The sequence below is a fragment of the Geospiza fortis genome, unplaced genomic scaffold, assembly GCF_000277835.1.
Source record: "Geospiza fortis unplaced genomic scaffold, GeoFor_1.0 scaffold229, whole genome shotgun sequence".
NCBI lineage: Eukaryota > Metazoa > Chordata > Aves > Passeriformes > Thraupidae > Geospiza > Geospiza fortis.
Window position 1 is genome coordinate 3183481 of NW_005054357.1, and position 17508 is coordinate 3200988.

At 39.6% G+C, this 17508-nt stretch overlaps 1 protein-coding gene across 1 annotated transcript in view; it reads right to left on the minus strand.

The window, feature by feature from the left end:
* Nucleotides 1–17508, minus strand: part of CDC73 (cell division cycle 73) — a 101487-nt gene that overhangs the window by 12410 nt on the left and 71569 nt on the right. The window contains exons 11-13 of the mRNA XM_005423757.2: nucleotides 7233–7290; nucleotides 4155–4190; nucleotides 3662–3749 (exon numbers count right to left, since the gene is read on the minus strand). Of these exons, the coding sequence (XP_005423814.1) occupies nucleotides 3662–3749; nucleotides 4155–4190; nucleotides 7233–7290 (182 nt within the window). The remainder of the gene's footprint in view (nucleotides 1–3661; nucleotides 3750–4154; nucleotides 4191–7232; nucleotides 7291–17508) is intronic.

Here is a 17508-nt window from a genome sequence, read left to right on the forward strand (position 1 = left end):
AAGCTGCAAAGCATCATACAAATGTCAGCCAAATCTGGCATGAAAAACTAATATACTAACAGCTATAAATAGGCTTAGTAAAAATCTTGGTATAATTAATAAGTTTCTCTCAGTTCTTGGCAATTCAAGTCCTACCACAGAACTGGATGAACAATCTCCTGTTTATCTTACCATCACCATGCTAAAATATCTGACAATTATACCACAAATAACTTTTCTCATATGTAAAGTGACAGTGCATTGCAGTCCAGTTCCTTTAAAAAAAATCCAGAATTGTAGACAAAAAGTATCCTAAAAGACAGATTCCCAGCTATGATTGTAAGTTTTGACCTCTATTTTTGATCTTTAATTTCAGCTGATTTTTTCCTTATTTTGTTTTAAGAAACATTTAAATGGACACAATCACAGAAGTTGATTTACGAAACCCAAATTTTCATTCCTTATGATCACACACTTCACAGACTATGTTTCCTCATGGATATCCATATCCCAACCACCACAGGGGCATCATCCTCTCAGGCTTCTGCTACATTTCTTCACAGTCTCCCCTACAATGGCTCTTACCCTTCCAGCTCCAAAAATCTCTCCTCCTTCTGCTTTATCACCAATCCCCTCTGATGGCAAATACAAGCAGGCAGACTATCTCTAGAAATACAAGAAATGCAAATCTACCTGCATCTTCCTCAGCAAGAGTAAGGGAAGGAAGATTCATTTAGGTGTGTCTTTTCTACCTGGACAATATTTCTTTATCCCAAAACCTGTGGCAATGAAAGGAGTCTCTGAAATCTCTGCTCTTCTGTCAAATTTAGCTGCAAGTGGGGAATGAGTTAAAGAAAGTGCTGACTTGGAGGTAGAAATTAGCTAAGTCTTCTTTCCTTGGAAAACCATCACATATCTATCAATCACACCAAGGCCGGTTCTACGCTCTGCATAACTTAACAGTAAAAACAAACCCTGAAGCCATTCCTGAACAAAGTGCTTCCATAAATCTGAATGCAAACAAATACAGGCCAGGTGGTATATTTTCCAAAAGAGTGTTAGACCTGTCATGGCTAAATTAATATTTTACTCTTCTGAATTCTGCTATTGCACTTGTGATTCATTAACACACCCTGCTTCTCCCCTTTCTGTTCCACACAGGCTAACTATGCAGTGGCATCCTTTGAACCCTTCCCCTTCCCTTCAGCTTGTTCTGGATCATGTTCCTGCACTCTAAATGCGAGCATCCTCCTGGGACAGGCCTTGGCAAGTTGACTGCTGAAAACTCTGACTCCTGGCACAGATGCACTTAGACATGACAGACCGATTGTCCTGGGTTTGCCATAATTGAATTTTTGGTGAGGAGGGAAAAGGGTCAGCCAGAGAAGTGACTTTCTCCATGACAAACATCACAGCCTCCTTCACAGTTGACAGAAACAACAGCTAGCTGGCTCTGAAACTGATTACAGTTTCTGAAACGCTGCTAAGCCAATTAGAGAAGCTGGACACGCCTCTATAAATCATATTTAAGAATAAAAAAAAACCCCAGAGAAAGCTCTTTCTTACTTCCTGCTTTCTAGAGAAGAGAGAAGTCGTCGTGTCCCCCCTCCCCTTGCCCGCCCCCGGCGCGGCTGCCGAGGCTTTTTTCCGCCAATCTTCTCCCGAGTCAGAGCAAAAGAAATGTGAAGGCACGAAGGAGGGGCCAAAGCCCAGAGCAAAGAAGGAGAAGAGATGCTCCGGTTTAGGAGCTGAAAACCTTTTGCAAGCCAAGGTGAGAATATAATGCACCAGGCTATTTTCCTGTAACCCATAAAGCATAGGGGGAGATGCAGCGTTCATCTGCAGCTCAGAAGAGAACTGGAGAATACAGAGGTTGAAAGAAGCTGTGATCTGACTTGAACAGAGAGAGAGAAAGAACTTTTGGATCAAGAGACAGAACAGAACCTTTGCTTCCAGAGACAGAAGAAGAGAACCCTTGCTTCTCTACCAGAACAGCTCATCCTTAAAAAATTGCACCCCATAAGCCAGTGACCCACGGAGGCAGTTGTGAGAAGACTGACAAAGAGTGGGAGGGAGTTCAGGATTGCAGATTTCCGGGCGGGGTGCTGCTGGTGAAAATTATAACCATGAGAAACGGCTTCCTATAGCATGGCAGGAGAGACTCCTCTCCCTAAGTGAACTGAAGAAAGATTTCTTTTTAGAAGTGGTAAACTGACTCCAAATCTCATGTTTTGTCTCTTTACATTGTAGGTGGGAAATGGAAAGAGGCTGGGGGGAGGGATGGTGTTCTAAAGGTTTATTTTAGTTCTTATCATTCTCCTTTTAATTCTGTTAATAAAGTTTTCTTTACACCCTTTAAAGTTTTGAGCCTGTTTTGCCCCTAAAGCATTTTCTCCTAATCCTTATCTCAACCCCTTGAGCTTTATTTTACCTGGTTATTTTCCCCTCCTCTGCTCCAATTACAGCAGAGCAAGCTGAGTAGAAGATTTTCATGAATGCACTGGCATTTGGCCAGCAGGTGCTTCATTCCTTTCTGGGTACACCTGTGCCAGGAAGTCACAAATTATACATCTGGAAAAGCCAGGTGTTTGTGGGGTTTTTTTGGTTTTTTTTTAAGCCAGGGCTATTTTTTTTCCCTAAATATTAAAACCCCGCATAAACAAACACCCTCTGTCAATCCAATTGGATCAGTGCTGTGACAGCTTGCACATTGAACTGTAATGTTAAAAGCCAGCCTTCCCTCAAAGTACTTCAGAAGAGACACTGAGAGCCCAGTACACTCACTGGACCTTTGATGGCCTGTGGCGCTAAGACAGAACTGGAACTGTGGATCAGAAAGTAACTGGTATTGTTTAAACAATTCTAGGGCAACTCCAGCAGAAGCTGTACCACCACCACAGCCTGGTCTGGATGAAAAGCAGTGTAACAGTATCAGGAAAGATGAGTGCTGGAGGTGATAGAAAGATGATCCCTCCATTTTTTGGATACACCCATTGCAGACAACCTACAACAGTGCATTTCTCTGTGAAAAAGACTGTTTCCAAAAAATTACCTGATATTTACTGATAGACAAGTCTAAAAACCTGTTGGACAAGCAGAAAGATTCGTTCACCATAATGAATTAAATCTTGGAATCAGATGTGTGATGTGATAAACAAGTTTTAGTAACTCACTGAAATTTCCCTGGATGCATTTGCATCAATACTTAATGACAATATGTGAACTTCAGAAAAAATTTCTTGTTTGCACAACCAGCTGGGATGCTTGGCTGATACAGCCCACCTGGTCACCTTCTCCTTTACAATAACTCAGGTCCTTTCCCAAAATCTTTTCTGAGCTCCAGGAGCTCCCTTGGTCAGCTTGTCTCAGGCTTCTTCCACAGGAAGGGTTCACTTGCATGTGGCTGCACAGATGTTACATCAAAGAAAAGCACAGCACACATTCCAACTGCAAAAGTTTCCTAAATCTGCCCACAGGTCACAATTGAGCCAAAACTCTGAATTAGGGTTTTGCTTTTTTCCTACTAGTCAAGAGGAATTAATTTCTTTTATACTCTGGTCTGTAAAACTAGCTTGTCACAAGAGAGTAAATGAACCCTCTTGCTTAATCACTAATTAGGTGTTTGTATAACTTTCTATCTGAAAACAAATTGTTATACAGTATGTTCTAATCAGCTACTTACTTCAGATCTTGCAGAAGGTCCTTTGCATTAAGCATTGTTATTAAAGAGGTCGTGGCTGCTGGAATAATGATTATGGGAGTTCGAGATCCTGTAGAGATAATAAAGTTAGACTTTGCCTGAAGGGGGTTTTTTGTTGTGTTCTGGTTGTTGTTTCCTCCCCTCCCCCCTTTTTTTCTCATTAAAGGAACTGTACACAACAAAAATCTTTCTTAAAAGGTCCCAATCATGGGCAAATAGTAAAGGAAAATAGTAGTAAAGCTTTTCTAAAGTCTAGGTTTTCATTCACCAGAAAAAAAGATCCTTGTATCACGAGTCTCTCAACATGTGTGGGACCCATATTTAGCACAATAGAATGCTGTTATGCTATACAGAATACATGCTATATATTCCACTGCTTGCTTATATTGTTGCTTGTAGTGTCAGGAAAAAGAAAGGAAAAGTGTGCACAACTCGCACAAAAATGAAAAGGATCATGTAACTAAAACTGACTCACCTTTTTTCTGGTTTGGAGGGGGTCTTGCTTGAGAAACTGAGAAAAAAAAAAACAGTGGAATGACTAGGACATCAATCCAAATGTCATTGCAAGGCATCTGTTTAATTGCAGGAGTGAGTAGGGAAGAGTCACACTACAGTCATTCGACCATTTTTACAGATGCAAGACACTACGATGAAGAAGGGATTTATAATTTGGGTTTGAGCATTCAGAAAACAAACAGCTTTTGACCATCTGAAGCAGATGTTAGGAGAGTTCAGTCAATCTCTCCCCAGTTTTACTGAAGCTACTCATCCCTCTCCATCCTCCACAAAAGGCCAGGACACAACACCATGGACAACAATTCCCAGCTATCTTAAAAAAAGCTGCTTGTAGATCTTCTGTTCAGTAGTGCTGAACCAGCAGGAAAACCTTCACAAGAAACTGATCTCTACACCTCACCTTTTCATTAGGAGTTATTCTTGCACATGACATCCATGGGGTGTAGCCATCCCAAACATATATAGAACTTTGAACAATCAAAACCTGAATTTCGGGCTTACTCAGGTTACTTTTGGATTGCAGCTGGAGTTAAATGAGGTCTTCAGGAGCCAGACACCGTCAAGCTTGACACTCAAGGGGAAAAACACCCAAGCAACCAAAAAAAGAAAAATAAAAAGAGGAAAAGAAAAAACCAACCACCCACCAACAAAATTACCCTCAACCACCAAAGAAATCCACCAAACCATTGCTGGACTGGTAGAAACCAAAGAACTGCCCCCCACCTCTCCAGCAAAATGTTTTCCCTTCAGTCTTCCAAGCTGTAACCACCTCAATACAGGAGACACTGCATTCCAAGAGTGGAAAAGCCTCTTTGTTTCTTCACTTTGGTGCTATTACCTGGTTACCAGGTGACCTGCCTGGTTTCCCCAAATCAACATTTTATAGTTCAGTTTTCAGGAGCCCTAACTTCAGGAGAGAAGTGTACTACTTGATAATCATCATCATCATCCATGTTTATCCTAATTCAGAAAATGGTGAATAGTAGAGAGATTGATGCAGACTAACTCAAGTCTCAACTGCTACTATGCATGACAAATTTCATTAATTGACTTCCAATTGCTTAGCACCAACTTGCTCATGTTTATTTATGACCAACTGTTTCAAAAACTTCCTAGAACAGTATAAATATTCACAGCACATACTTGCCATTATTGAAATATTGAGACCATATCCTTAATTATCTTTTCCTGACACTGTCAAATGCACAGATATAATTGGCAACACTATATTGAACTACATGAACTTTACCTACCCAGTGATTTTAAATTTTTTTTCTTTAATTTAGGAATCTCCTTAAAGTAAAAATATTCTTGAAATTATGGACAGAGCCAGCTGTCTTAAAAAGAAAAACATCAAAACAAAAAGGAGGGGAAGGGAGAATAAGCATCTGTAAGAAATTAAATAGCTGTACGAAGACAGGTAAGGAGAAAAGCTGGTAATGCAAAATGGCACCAAGAAATATCATTTAAGAGTGCATCCCAAGCATTCTCCTCAAATCACTACTGTACAACAGTTTAGCCTAATTTAATTAATGCTTCCCATGTGCGAAGCAGCATCCTCCTGGAAATAGCAGGTTTAGTTGCTTTGACTGCTAAGAATAGAACAGCTGAATTCTTAAAATAGCCAAATATCAAAATGCAAAAATATCCTAGGACAGGCAGAAAGAGAAACCTCTTCTGACTCCACCTGTCTTCTTTATTCTCTCTCCAATTTCCAATGTAGATGCAAGATAATGGATGGGGCTGGCCTCAGAGCAGGGCACTATCAGTGTCACCTCTATCATGTACAAAGCCCACGCTGCTGGCAGGAAATGCCCAGGAAGTCACAGCCAGCAGCAGGGACTGTGACAACTCAGTCACATTTCTTTTCTTGCCACTTCTACCCTTTTCATACTGCTGTCTGTCAACTCCATCTGCATTAGGATGCTTAACAGGGCTAGTGAGATAAGTATGACAGGCAGCATGACCTTTCCAGTTCCAAAATAACCAAACAGAAGAATCTGTGCACAACAGCATTTGGGCATGCTGAGAACATTCAATATTAGAATGGATTTTGGAGAAAGAAGCAGCTTTACAATATTAAGTCTTAGCATTAAATCCTGCAAACAAATCTCAAGGAATTAGCAAGGCACACACTGCAAGCTTTTAGAGTCTCAACAAGGATATACAGTATTCCAGCAGTACTTCTAGAAAAAGTATATTCATTTTAACTGGTAGCTTTTCTTCCAAGCCCCCCAGAATGTCCTTCGTAACATCAGGGACCTTCATAACATCATCTTGTCCTGAAATAGCACCTTTCACTTGACACCTTCTTCCATCAAACTACTAATCTCTCCAAGTATGTAAACCAGGGGCAAATCTGCACATCAGTTTGCAAACACTGTCCCTCTCATGTACTGGTCCTACATGCTTCTAAAAACTCATCCTAAGGGTTTCTTATTTAAGCAAAGTACATTTATCATCACATCACTGCATCAAAACTCGAGATGCCATCTGACAGATAAATGGACTTGGCAGCTAAAATTTACTGAATGGGAATTAAAAACCCAGTTGAGGATTTTGGCCCCGTTACAAATATGTGCTTAAGAAGTGTGAAGAAGTAATGATAACACATTCAGAGAACTACTTATTTCTGACACATTAATCCTAGAAATAATAATACATCTCTTTTTGAGATTAGGTATTCTGTTTGTTTATCCTTGGAGTATTAATCAGCTCTTGTTAGATATCAGAGTGGGAATTTTGTGAAATTTTAACTGCTGACATACCAAGCCCACAACCAAGAGAAGTTCTTGACTTTTTAATTTCAGCAGTGCATCCTCTTTCAATGGGCTAATTGGGCAACAAGAGAACGACCCCAAGTCCCACGGTATAACATGAAACAAAAGGCTATGGGTTTTTTCCAATATATGCACATTTAAAGGCCAAAAATAAATGACATGTACTTCATTCTTGAGCTAACTAAAGTTCTAAAGAGAGCTCCTTAGAAACTCATGCACATGAGGGACAGAAGGCCATGGGACAGTGGCCACCTTACCTGGTCGTGGCACAGGCTGTGCTGCTGGAGTTTGTGTTTTTCGGGCAGATGCACCTTCCTTTGGAAAGACAGAAGAGCAACATGATCAGCTGAGCTTCATGTCAGGCACACGAGTTTTCAAATAATCACAGAGGTACAGAAAGTATCATGATAATGAGATCAGTATGTTTCCACTAAAGAGATGGAAGAAAATAGAGAAAATATTCCAAACTCTTTATAGATCCTGTTTTAGGTTTAGGAAAGACAGACAACCTTAAACTTTTACAGTCTTAGACGTTAATTAATTGTAAACTTTTTTAATTTAACTTTAAAATGTTTAATATTTTAACTTTAAAGAGTTTAATAAACTTTTACATTCAAAGAAACCTTTCCTATTTACAGGATTGTTTCATTTTACCTACTACCACCTTCACCAAAGGTTAGTAATGTAGATATAAGCAATTGGCTGTAGAAATTTCCAAACAAGATCTCCTTATGCTTTGGATGGAAAACCAGGACCAAGAAATTGCAATGCATTCCTGACTTGAGGAGTTTTAGTACCCAGAAATAGCACTCTCATGATAATTAGTTCTGCTCATGCCTTATCCAATTACCTTAATGTAACACACAAAAGACCTGCACTACTGTTTATTCTTGTTAACTCCCCAGAGTCAACACAGCACCAAAGAAAACAGTGAGGTCACATGTCTGCTTCCAGAGCAACACAATTCCTGCAAGAACAAATTCTGCTCTCAGTTTCTGCTGTGAAACCTCCCTGAACATAACACATAGCAGCAATATGCTGAAAAGCTGCAGCACATTCCAGCCACTTCTATCTACTTGCAGAGCTGACAGGAAAAAACCTTCTTAACATGAAACCATGGATTTTAGCTGAAAATTACTTAAAACATTATGTGAGGTATCCTACAAGCATGAGACACTGAGAAAGGTCAGAGATCCCACTCAGAGAAAAACCTGTTGGAAAGGACTCCAATCGGCATCATCAGACTTCTATCTCCATGCATAAATAACAGTGTGTTTTGTAATGCAAAATAAAAGAAAGCTCATGAGAGGGCTCACCGCATGACTTAAATAATACTTAGAGGAGCTGCTTTTAAGTTTCCATCATGAAAGTTAAAACTCTTTATCTCATGATCTCTGAAGTACAAATAGAAGCTCCCACAGAAGCCCATAGGAAACACAAATTTACTCAAAGCCTCTCTTCCCTGAGCCTTAGTGAAGCCACCCATGATTAGTTACAATAAGCTGGAGCTGACATTTGGCGCAGTGAGCAGCTTTTGTAACTTTTACAGGCAGCAACCTCCCATTAATCTTTAGAATAAGGATTTAACCCTGCACTGCAAGGAATGGGTCTATCCCAAATTTTGCTGCACTCTTTTCTGATTATTGAAATACCAACATTTATGTAGGGCAGTTGAGTCAGTACCTGTTATTTTAAGACTTACTTTTATAGCAGCAGAGGAAAGGTATTTTTGCCAATGTCCTTTCACAATAATTACTCAGAAAATTATAAAAATGAAAATACTACCACACTCTAGAGGAGGAGCAGCAGGAAAGGCTGACTACCTTTGAGACAAGCCTTGCAACTGAGAAACAGCATCTTTCTTTTACTTCCACTTTCTAAGAGAGCAAAAATAACTTTTTGCACCTCTTTCTGTAGAAAGATACCATGTTCTGTGTCAAAAGAATGATTCTGTGCTGCACTAGTCACTCATTTCGAAGAAACCAAGAATTCCCCCATAACACTTCCTTAAATTCACAGCACTTGATGAAATGTAAAGAAAATTATCAAGCTAAAGAAACATCAGCTCCTGCAATGTCAATTTTCAAGTTTCTAAATCCAGTTTAGATGCATAACCATTACTGTCTGCTGTCCCACACCTTCATTCCTCCTTCCACCCCTATGCAATGAGCAGTGCAGCTTTGCTGCCTCCTCTGCCACTCACCCAGTGCCTCCCATGGCTCAAACACAGCCTGCAGAGAAGGAGGCACCCAGGAGCTGCTGCAGAGGAACTGGTGAAGAATTATACGCCAAATAAGAACCAAAGCCAAACCAGTGGCTTGAGCCTAATGAAATAACTGGCCAATTATCTTTTGGGGGTTCTTTGCACCCTCCTCTGAATTGCCTGCCCTACAGTGATTTATGGGAAACTTAGTGCAGGAGCCTAAAACAAAACAGGAAGGCTTTGAGAAACTGAAACAAAATACACCTCCCCCCCACCCAATGAAAAACAAAGTATGGAAAATAATCACATAAAAATATCTGATTAATAGTAGGAAATAAACTCATTTAAATTAGTAAATACCACTTCCATGCCTATGATCATTCTGTTTGCAAGACCAAATTCTGCAAATCAATAAATTATGGAGGTACAGCTTTTAGCTGTATAACTTGGTACCTTAGACTATGATAATCTCAGGAATGAACCTCCCTCAGCTCACAACTCCTGATATTGAGGCATCCTCAAAGCTCAGCTGCCACCTGACTGAAGGTGTGCCATCAATCCTCTGGAGGTGATTTACACCCCTTCTCTTATTACAATTTTCAGTGATCTAACCACTACCTCCTGTTCTTTAAGAGCTGCAACCAATGCAGCAAAAGCAACTCTGATCAATATTTCACCCCCACATTTCTCAGAAGATTTGTAAGGAGAAATGTATACTACTAAGGTGAGGAAAAGAACAGAGTACAGAGCTGTGATGGTTGACAAGACCTGCAAGTGGAGAGGAAAACACGGTGTCAGTAAGGAAGTCACTATCAGGATAATTTTGTTCATATTTTCCTTTGTCCTGCTAAGTTTGGATTTAAAATTACTGCTTTTCAAAAGCATTCTGATAGAGACAGAAGCTTCTCCTACGACAACACACTGATTTAAGACAAGCTCTGTTCTTAAGGAGGTATAACCACAGAGAAGTCCAGAGAAGTCTTTTTTCTCCCAGAGAAAAAAGAGTATTCATCAGACAGAGTAACCTCTGTAGCTGCTTCATCCAACTACACAAAGGAGGTGCTGCTGGTGACTTGTGGCCTCTCAGCTACTCAGAGGCAACTCCTGGTTTGCACACTCTCACTCCCTCTAAAGGCCAGAGTTATTTCTCACACAAAGGTATTTCAAATCTTCTCATGTGAAATTTTTAATCTAAAAGTTACTTTTAAGTAACCAGCACGCTGCAAATTTGAACTCCAGCTAAGGGAGCTTTTGTTCATGCAGCTGTACCCAAAGCATCACAAGCAGCAGAAATCACTGTTTAGCTATTTAAAGAACATTCATTTCCTCAAAATTTCTGAATACTTAGACAGTTTTGCTCGAAAATGACATACCTAATTCTCATGCATAAGCTGTTTGACACTGTTAAGGAGTATATTATGAATATTCGTAAGTTGAAACTAATTTAGTAACAAAACCATATAATTTGAAAAATACAAATCTTCTTTAAGACAACCACTTAACGTTGTTTTTTAATCAAAAACATATTACTTGGTTTACTTCTGCTAATTTACCATAGAAGGTTATATATAGAGAGTTTACTTACGATTTACATTTTAACCATTCAGAAGCAACACCCTGCCACAGAATGTCATCAGCTCCAGACTTCCCTGAGCCTCACTGCCTCGTTTCCCTACAGGGCTGGATCTGCTTCTCTGTGCGATTCATTTTAGCGCTTACGTTCCCTGTCATTTCAGACATTTAAAATATCTCTGACTAACGATGGTTTTGTGTTTAGTGTATTCCTTTTGCTATTTAGCATTGTTGGACCTAAACACCTAAAAAATACTGGGTTCACAAAGCAATGGATGAGTGGGAAACAGCTCAGTACCTGAGGCTAGTACAGCCACGGTTGGGTCTAAGTTTCCTAAGAGTGGTTGTTGGGGGTTTGTTTGTTTGTTTTATTTTAGACACCTTTTAAAACCTCTTGGTTTAAAACCTCTTTTTTGACTTTTCTAAAAATAACAATTTTTTAAAACAGCCATTATGTGTATTAATTAGCCAAAATTACCCATTCCCAATATTTATTGGATAGATCCATCAGGACCCAACTATTATTTTCCTATATTTTAGAAAAAAGTCCCTATTTTAGATACTTAGTGCTTTTCTTAGGTTCTAAATGAACAATAACATCCATAGTTAGGTTGACTTCATTTCCCATCTGGAATGAAAAACTGCCTGAACAGTACACTACAGTACACTCCTGCTACACTTTAGAAAATAACCCCCCTGTTTAAAACCAAATTATTAAAGATCTCTTACAGCAGCTTTACAGCTCCAAATGGTGGAAGGAAAAACTATTTCATTGCATATTCCCTTTCCCAACTGGTTTCTCTGTAGAGATCATAGGAGCCTGTAGTATTTTGACCTTTATAAAAAAACCATTAGGAGCAAAGGATAAGAGTTTACAATTTGATGCCATCTTGTGGCTTTAATTTGGTACATTTAATTACTATCTTGTTCCTTAATAATATTTAAATTAGTCCCAGAATTTCACAAAAAAATCTGAAAATGATTGGGTAGCCTGCATGCTCCTGCCCAGAAGCAGCAGAAGCAAAAAGTAACACTGCAAGAAGTGTTAGCAAGTGCTTGCATGTCACAGAGCAGCTTCCAGCCAGGAGAGAATCCAGCCAAACACAGCTCTGTTTGTGAAGAGGAACACAGCAAAACTCAGATTCAAAAGAGAAAGAAGTGCCTGTGGATGGCAAGCTTGTACAGTTATTTTTAAGAACAGCCTTCAATGGATCTATTCAATTTGAGGTACAAGAGACTGTAAAAACCCACTTTAATTACCAGCAACTCTATTATCATTTCCTGACTTAAAGTATTGAAGCTTTGAAAATTTTACTAAAGCCAGCCTAAAGAACTCTGAAAAAACCCAAAACAATTGCATAGTTAAAAAAGAATACAACTTTACTATAAGTTAAATATTGCATATATCAATGTATGAACAAACAGCCAAAACAAAGGGCTGACTTCAAAGCAGGTATCTCAAAATTGGTCCAGATGCCCTACTTGAAGCCTGACAGAAACATCTATTTCATAGAAATTGGATTCTGAAAACATGGAGCTTTGTTCAAAAAATTTAAAGCCCACAGAAGCCTTGGAAAAAAATCCAAGCTTTTCAGAGAGTAAAAAATAATCCAACTCAGTGGCTCTGCCTCTGCAGCCTTCCCAGTAATTCTCTGATTTATGTTTGCATCAAGAAAATCCTAGTAATATTTTAACTAGTGTTTCACATCATCATTTTATTTATACATCAAACTGGTATCATTTATTTTCATATTTCTATGCACACACAAATCTGCATGCAGTCCCACAAGACATATTAAATAATAAATTGCGAGCTTTTAACTGCCTTCCTAATTTTAAACTTTACAGTAAAAAATAGAATTTATTGTGCAAATACTTCTAATATTAGAGTTGCTTTCACTTCCATTGTTTGCAATATTAATGAAAAGGTCATTTCTACTGTTTCTATTGTTTCAACTTTCTTATTTTCTGGAAGGGAGAGTGGGAGTTTAAGCAGAATTAAAGATATTTTTACAGAACAAATTTTAGCAGAAGAATAGTTTACCAGTATTTATCAAAGGACTCCTATACCAACTACCTAAAGAAAATAACAGCATAGATTCACTTTTTCATACCTGCACAACCAAAAAAACCTGATGTGGCAAGACAAAGAGGACTGATAAAAAAAATATATAGAACTTGTTTATTTCAAAATACAAAACTCATCATAGAATCATTAAATTTGGAAAAGACCTTCAAGCTCATTGAGTCCAACCTTTAGTGTATGATATTAAAATGTATTTACTGAAGGTCATGTCTTATCCAGCATAGAAGGCTTCCAATCCTGAAATTGAGTTTCATGCCACTAAACTCAATGTCAATCTTACAAAGGTAATAGAAGCCTCATTATAGTTTTCCAAATATTGAAGTCCATATACCAAATTTGACAAAAGAGGGAAATCGGAATGAGCACAGCACAACAGGGATGCAGGAGGGGGGAAAGGAGAACCAGGGGAGGGTGGCACAAATAAAACTCTGCTGGTTCCACCCAGGGACTACCCAAACATTAACACCTGTTGCACCACAGCATGCAAATCCAACTTTCACTTACAAATCTGGTCCTTTATTAATCCTTTACAGAACTGAAACTGACAAGATAATTCAAATTTGGAAACCCTGACACTGTTAAACATGATAAACAGAACTGATGGGTCTTTGCAGGTTACACCTGGCAATGAGTGTCATTGAATTAAAAATATTCACTGCAATTTCTTGTTCATTACCAGGTTAAAAGAAATTAGCTTTAAATGTGGCTGAATTAATTGGACTGATTATTGATATCTTAGGAAATACTCTGGTTCTGCAAAGAAAACAAAGCAAATCACAACTGAATCAAAGAAAATTGTACTGACTAGTGAGCAGCTAGGGGCAAAAGCAAATAAAAAAGCTGCAGTAATAACAATAATGGACATCACTGGAGAAGCTTTTGAAAAGAATTAATCAAAGCCACAACTACTGAGATGCTTTAAAACCATTACCCCCAAAGTTAGGCTATCCAACCCCTCTGAAGAGTCCTCTCAGAAGTGTGCTAGAGCTCCACCCTTGCACAGAATATCTGTAAAATTAAGAACTTTGTCTTGAATTTACATCAGCCACATAAATTCAAACTGTTGCTATAGAAATAGCAGAAGAGAGATGTTGGTAGCGAAGATTAAACATGTAAACACTTCCATTTTCCTGGGGATAAGCTGTTTTCATCAAAAACAAGAACTCTTAATCCTGAGAACTCCAGAGGACTTGTTTGTTTATTTGAAAAATAAAGGCTTGTCTATACCTCCCTATGTTCATTTTAATGATTCATTTCCATGAACTGAGTGAAAAGACAAAGGCAGTTATCACTAAAACAGTATTTTTGCTTAGACTTCCCTCTTTGGGTTAGTTATCTAAGCCAGCCTCACAGTTATTTCTTGGCAGCCAGGGAGGGGTTTGAGAAGCACAGTTTGAGTATTAAGGGATTGTTTCATCCTTCTCTAAAGCCAGGTATAAAGTTTCTATCCTACAGGTTTTCTGCATGCCACAATCAGCCCAGGATACATCAGTTCAACAGAACTGGAATTTGTATCTAATTGTGAATTTACTGCAGTTGGCTCCTGTTTGAGTCTCTAACTCAGACCTTGACATATTCAGAACTATCTGGTTCACTGCTGCCTCTAAGGACAGGCACTGGTCACCCACAGGAAGTGGTTTTTATCAGAAATAGCACAGAATATGGGGCTCAAGCAATCCATTTGCCCAACAGCAAAACTGGCATGCAAATTCCAAACACACAGAGAAGCACTATTGTTTCTGTGTTCAGATTCAGCTTGGGAAATGGGATTCAAGGGAACAGTCACATTTACATTACAGAAAATGCTGCTCAGTACAGAGCAGCAGGAAGACCCCACTTAGACTGCACTCAGTGAGCAAGCATAAACAGAGGTCTAAGTGACCTCAGAAAGGTTCCTTTGCAACTTCTGGAAAGACTCATGAAATGCTTTGAGTGAGAATAATATTTTTAAAAGCTCTGCAGGTGCCTGAATGAATACAGATGGACCCTGGACTTCTGTATCAAAATTTATTTTAAAAAAAGAAAAAACAAAATGAATCAAGACACAAGTAACTGAATAACTTTGTGGGATGCTGTCAAACATCTCAATGAAGCAGAAACTGCTGAGGCTCTTTCCAGCCTTCCCCTGCTCATACTGACTCCCATTGCTACAACACAGGGGATGCTGCATTAGAATTCTAATACATGGGCAGCTATTGAAAGACCTTGGGTTATTTCATGATTGCTTGTTCAACAAATTATCCAGCACCAGTTGTTCCCAGTTGTACTTCATCCTGATGTGATCTTCTCCTTTCTATTCACTAAAAAGTAGTTTCAATATTACTTTTCTGTTCCTCACCAGCTTTAGCAACCCCAGCACTATGCTTATATATTACATTATGTTGCAAGAAAACACAATTATCATGGGTGGTCATGGGCAGAGAGATGAAACCAATTTTCCAAGTAATGGCCCAGCAAAACTTAGAATATCTGGGGAAAAATCCTGAAACTGAATTCCTGGAGGAGCCAATGGGCAAAGCTGAACAGTAGAGCAATGAACTCCAAGTTGTTTGTGCTGCCTAGAAAAAACACTGCTGAGTTCAAAGATGTGTTTTTCAGGATCAAAAGCTTTAGCTGCAGCTATAACAAATTGTAACAAGCCAAGAGATGAGGGCTTGAGTGATGACAGCAATGGATGTGAGCATTCAAGGGACTGTAAGCACTTGGATATGGAAAGGGCTATTTTGAACTGCCACAGGCCAGAAAAAGGGCAAAAAAATGTCCAAATTGCAGTGTGCCTTGTACTCCAGGCTCCCTTGATGAACAACAGCTCAGCTGCTATGCAAATTCAGCTGAAAATGCAAAGATACTTTTTTTAAATGCCCAAAAGGTGATGATTGTGAGATCTGCTGTAACTGTAATAAGCTGCTGGTAATACTAAACCACACCTTGGCAGTCAGCTGAGTAATACCAGCCATGAAACTTGTGCTATCTCAGATTTGCTTCTCAACTCTTGTATTTTTTACTTTGTGACTTTACACAAGCACACCCCAAGAGATTCTTGTGGGATGCCCACTGCTTCAATGGCTACAGCAAAGTGATAGAACAGTAGGTATAGGTGGAAAAGGAAAAAGTAAGTGTATTACAGAAATTATCTATGTCATTTGCAAACAGAATAGTGAAACCCCAGCATGATACTGGTTAAAGCCCTTGGATCAACAAACTGTCTTGTTCAGACAGAGCAGATTCACTGCCTTGGCTACTGATGATAAAACTATTGACAAGATACTAAGACACAAGAGCAATCTGTACAACATGAGACAAGCAAGTTAGAAACAGAGCGGTAATTCTCTGCAAAAACTTCTGAGTTTTAGTCCAGCACAAAAGTGTTAAGATTTGTGGACTTGCACATGCTGCAATTATCCACACCCTGTAATTCCCCCCGACAGAGAAAACTGGATATTTTAATCTGCTTACAAGATCACCAGAATTCTGTCTCTGAACATTTGTCCTGCCCCAGCTGTCTCAGTTCACAAGTTCAGTTTTAGTTGTCAAATGGAGGAAAAAAAGATAAAATTAACCAAAGGAACACCACAATTCACAGACCCTCCAGATCCTACTTGCTCTTGCTCTACAGATTTTATTGCTTTAACTCATTTCAATAAAAAAACAAGACTGAAAGAAAGAAAATATGTTGTCTACCACGAAGACAGAAAGCGAATCAAATCAGGATGCAAGCAGAGATTTTCTTGGAGGACAGGGGTGAGAGGACAATGGGCAAACAGACGTTTTGTTCTACGACACTGTAGCTAAGCACCCCTGATCATAGCGGCAGCAAAAGGTATCACTTCTCCTGGGCAAGAACACAATTTAGTCACTTCCCCTTTCCTCAGATGCTGAACTTGAGCTTTGCATTTACAGCTTGTACAACTGGAACAGCCCCTGTGAAGTGTTTGCCAAGCACTGCACAGACTCACAGCACATGCAAGGATAAAATGCAGGGGAGCAGCGCAAAAAGCTTCAAGCAAAGCTCTCTGCACCAAACCCACCTGCACCTGGGGGTGCCACTTCTCCCTTGCTGCCAGCCCAGACTGTGCTCACCACCATCTCCTTTCCCCATGGGCAGCCCCAGAACAATCACAGAATTCACAGAATGACTGGGTTGGAAGAGACCTTCAAGGTCATCAAGTCCAACTTATGCCCTAAACACCTCAACTAAACCATGGCACTGAGTGCCACATCCAGGCTTTTCTTAAACACATCCAGGGATGGTGACTCCACCACCTCCCTGGGCAAACCACTGCAGAACTTTATCACCCTTTCTGTAAAAAACTTCTTACTAATATCCAACTTGTCTTTCCCTTGGCACAGATTGAGACTGTGTCCTCTGGTTCTGTCAATGCTGCCTGGAGAAAGAGACCAACCCCCCACCTGAGCACAGCCACCTTTCAGGGAGCTGTAGAGAGTGATAAGGTCACCCCTGAGTCTCCTTTTCTCCAGACTGAACACCCCCAGTTCCCTCAGTTGTTCCTCACAGGGTTTGTTCCAACCCCTCACCAGCCCTGCTGCCCTCCTGAGCATCTCCACGTCCTTCCCAAACTGAGGGCCCAGAGCAGTCCGCCCTCCTGAGCAGATAATGTGTTCAGAGGGACTGAGAAATGCTCCGATTTTATCACAAGTAGCTGGAAAATCT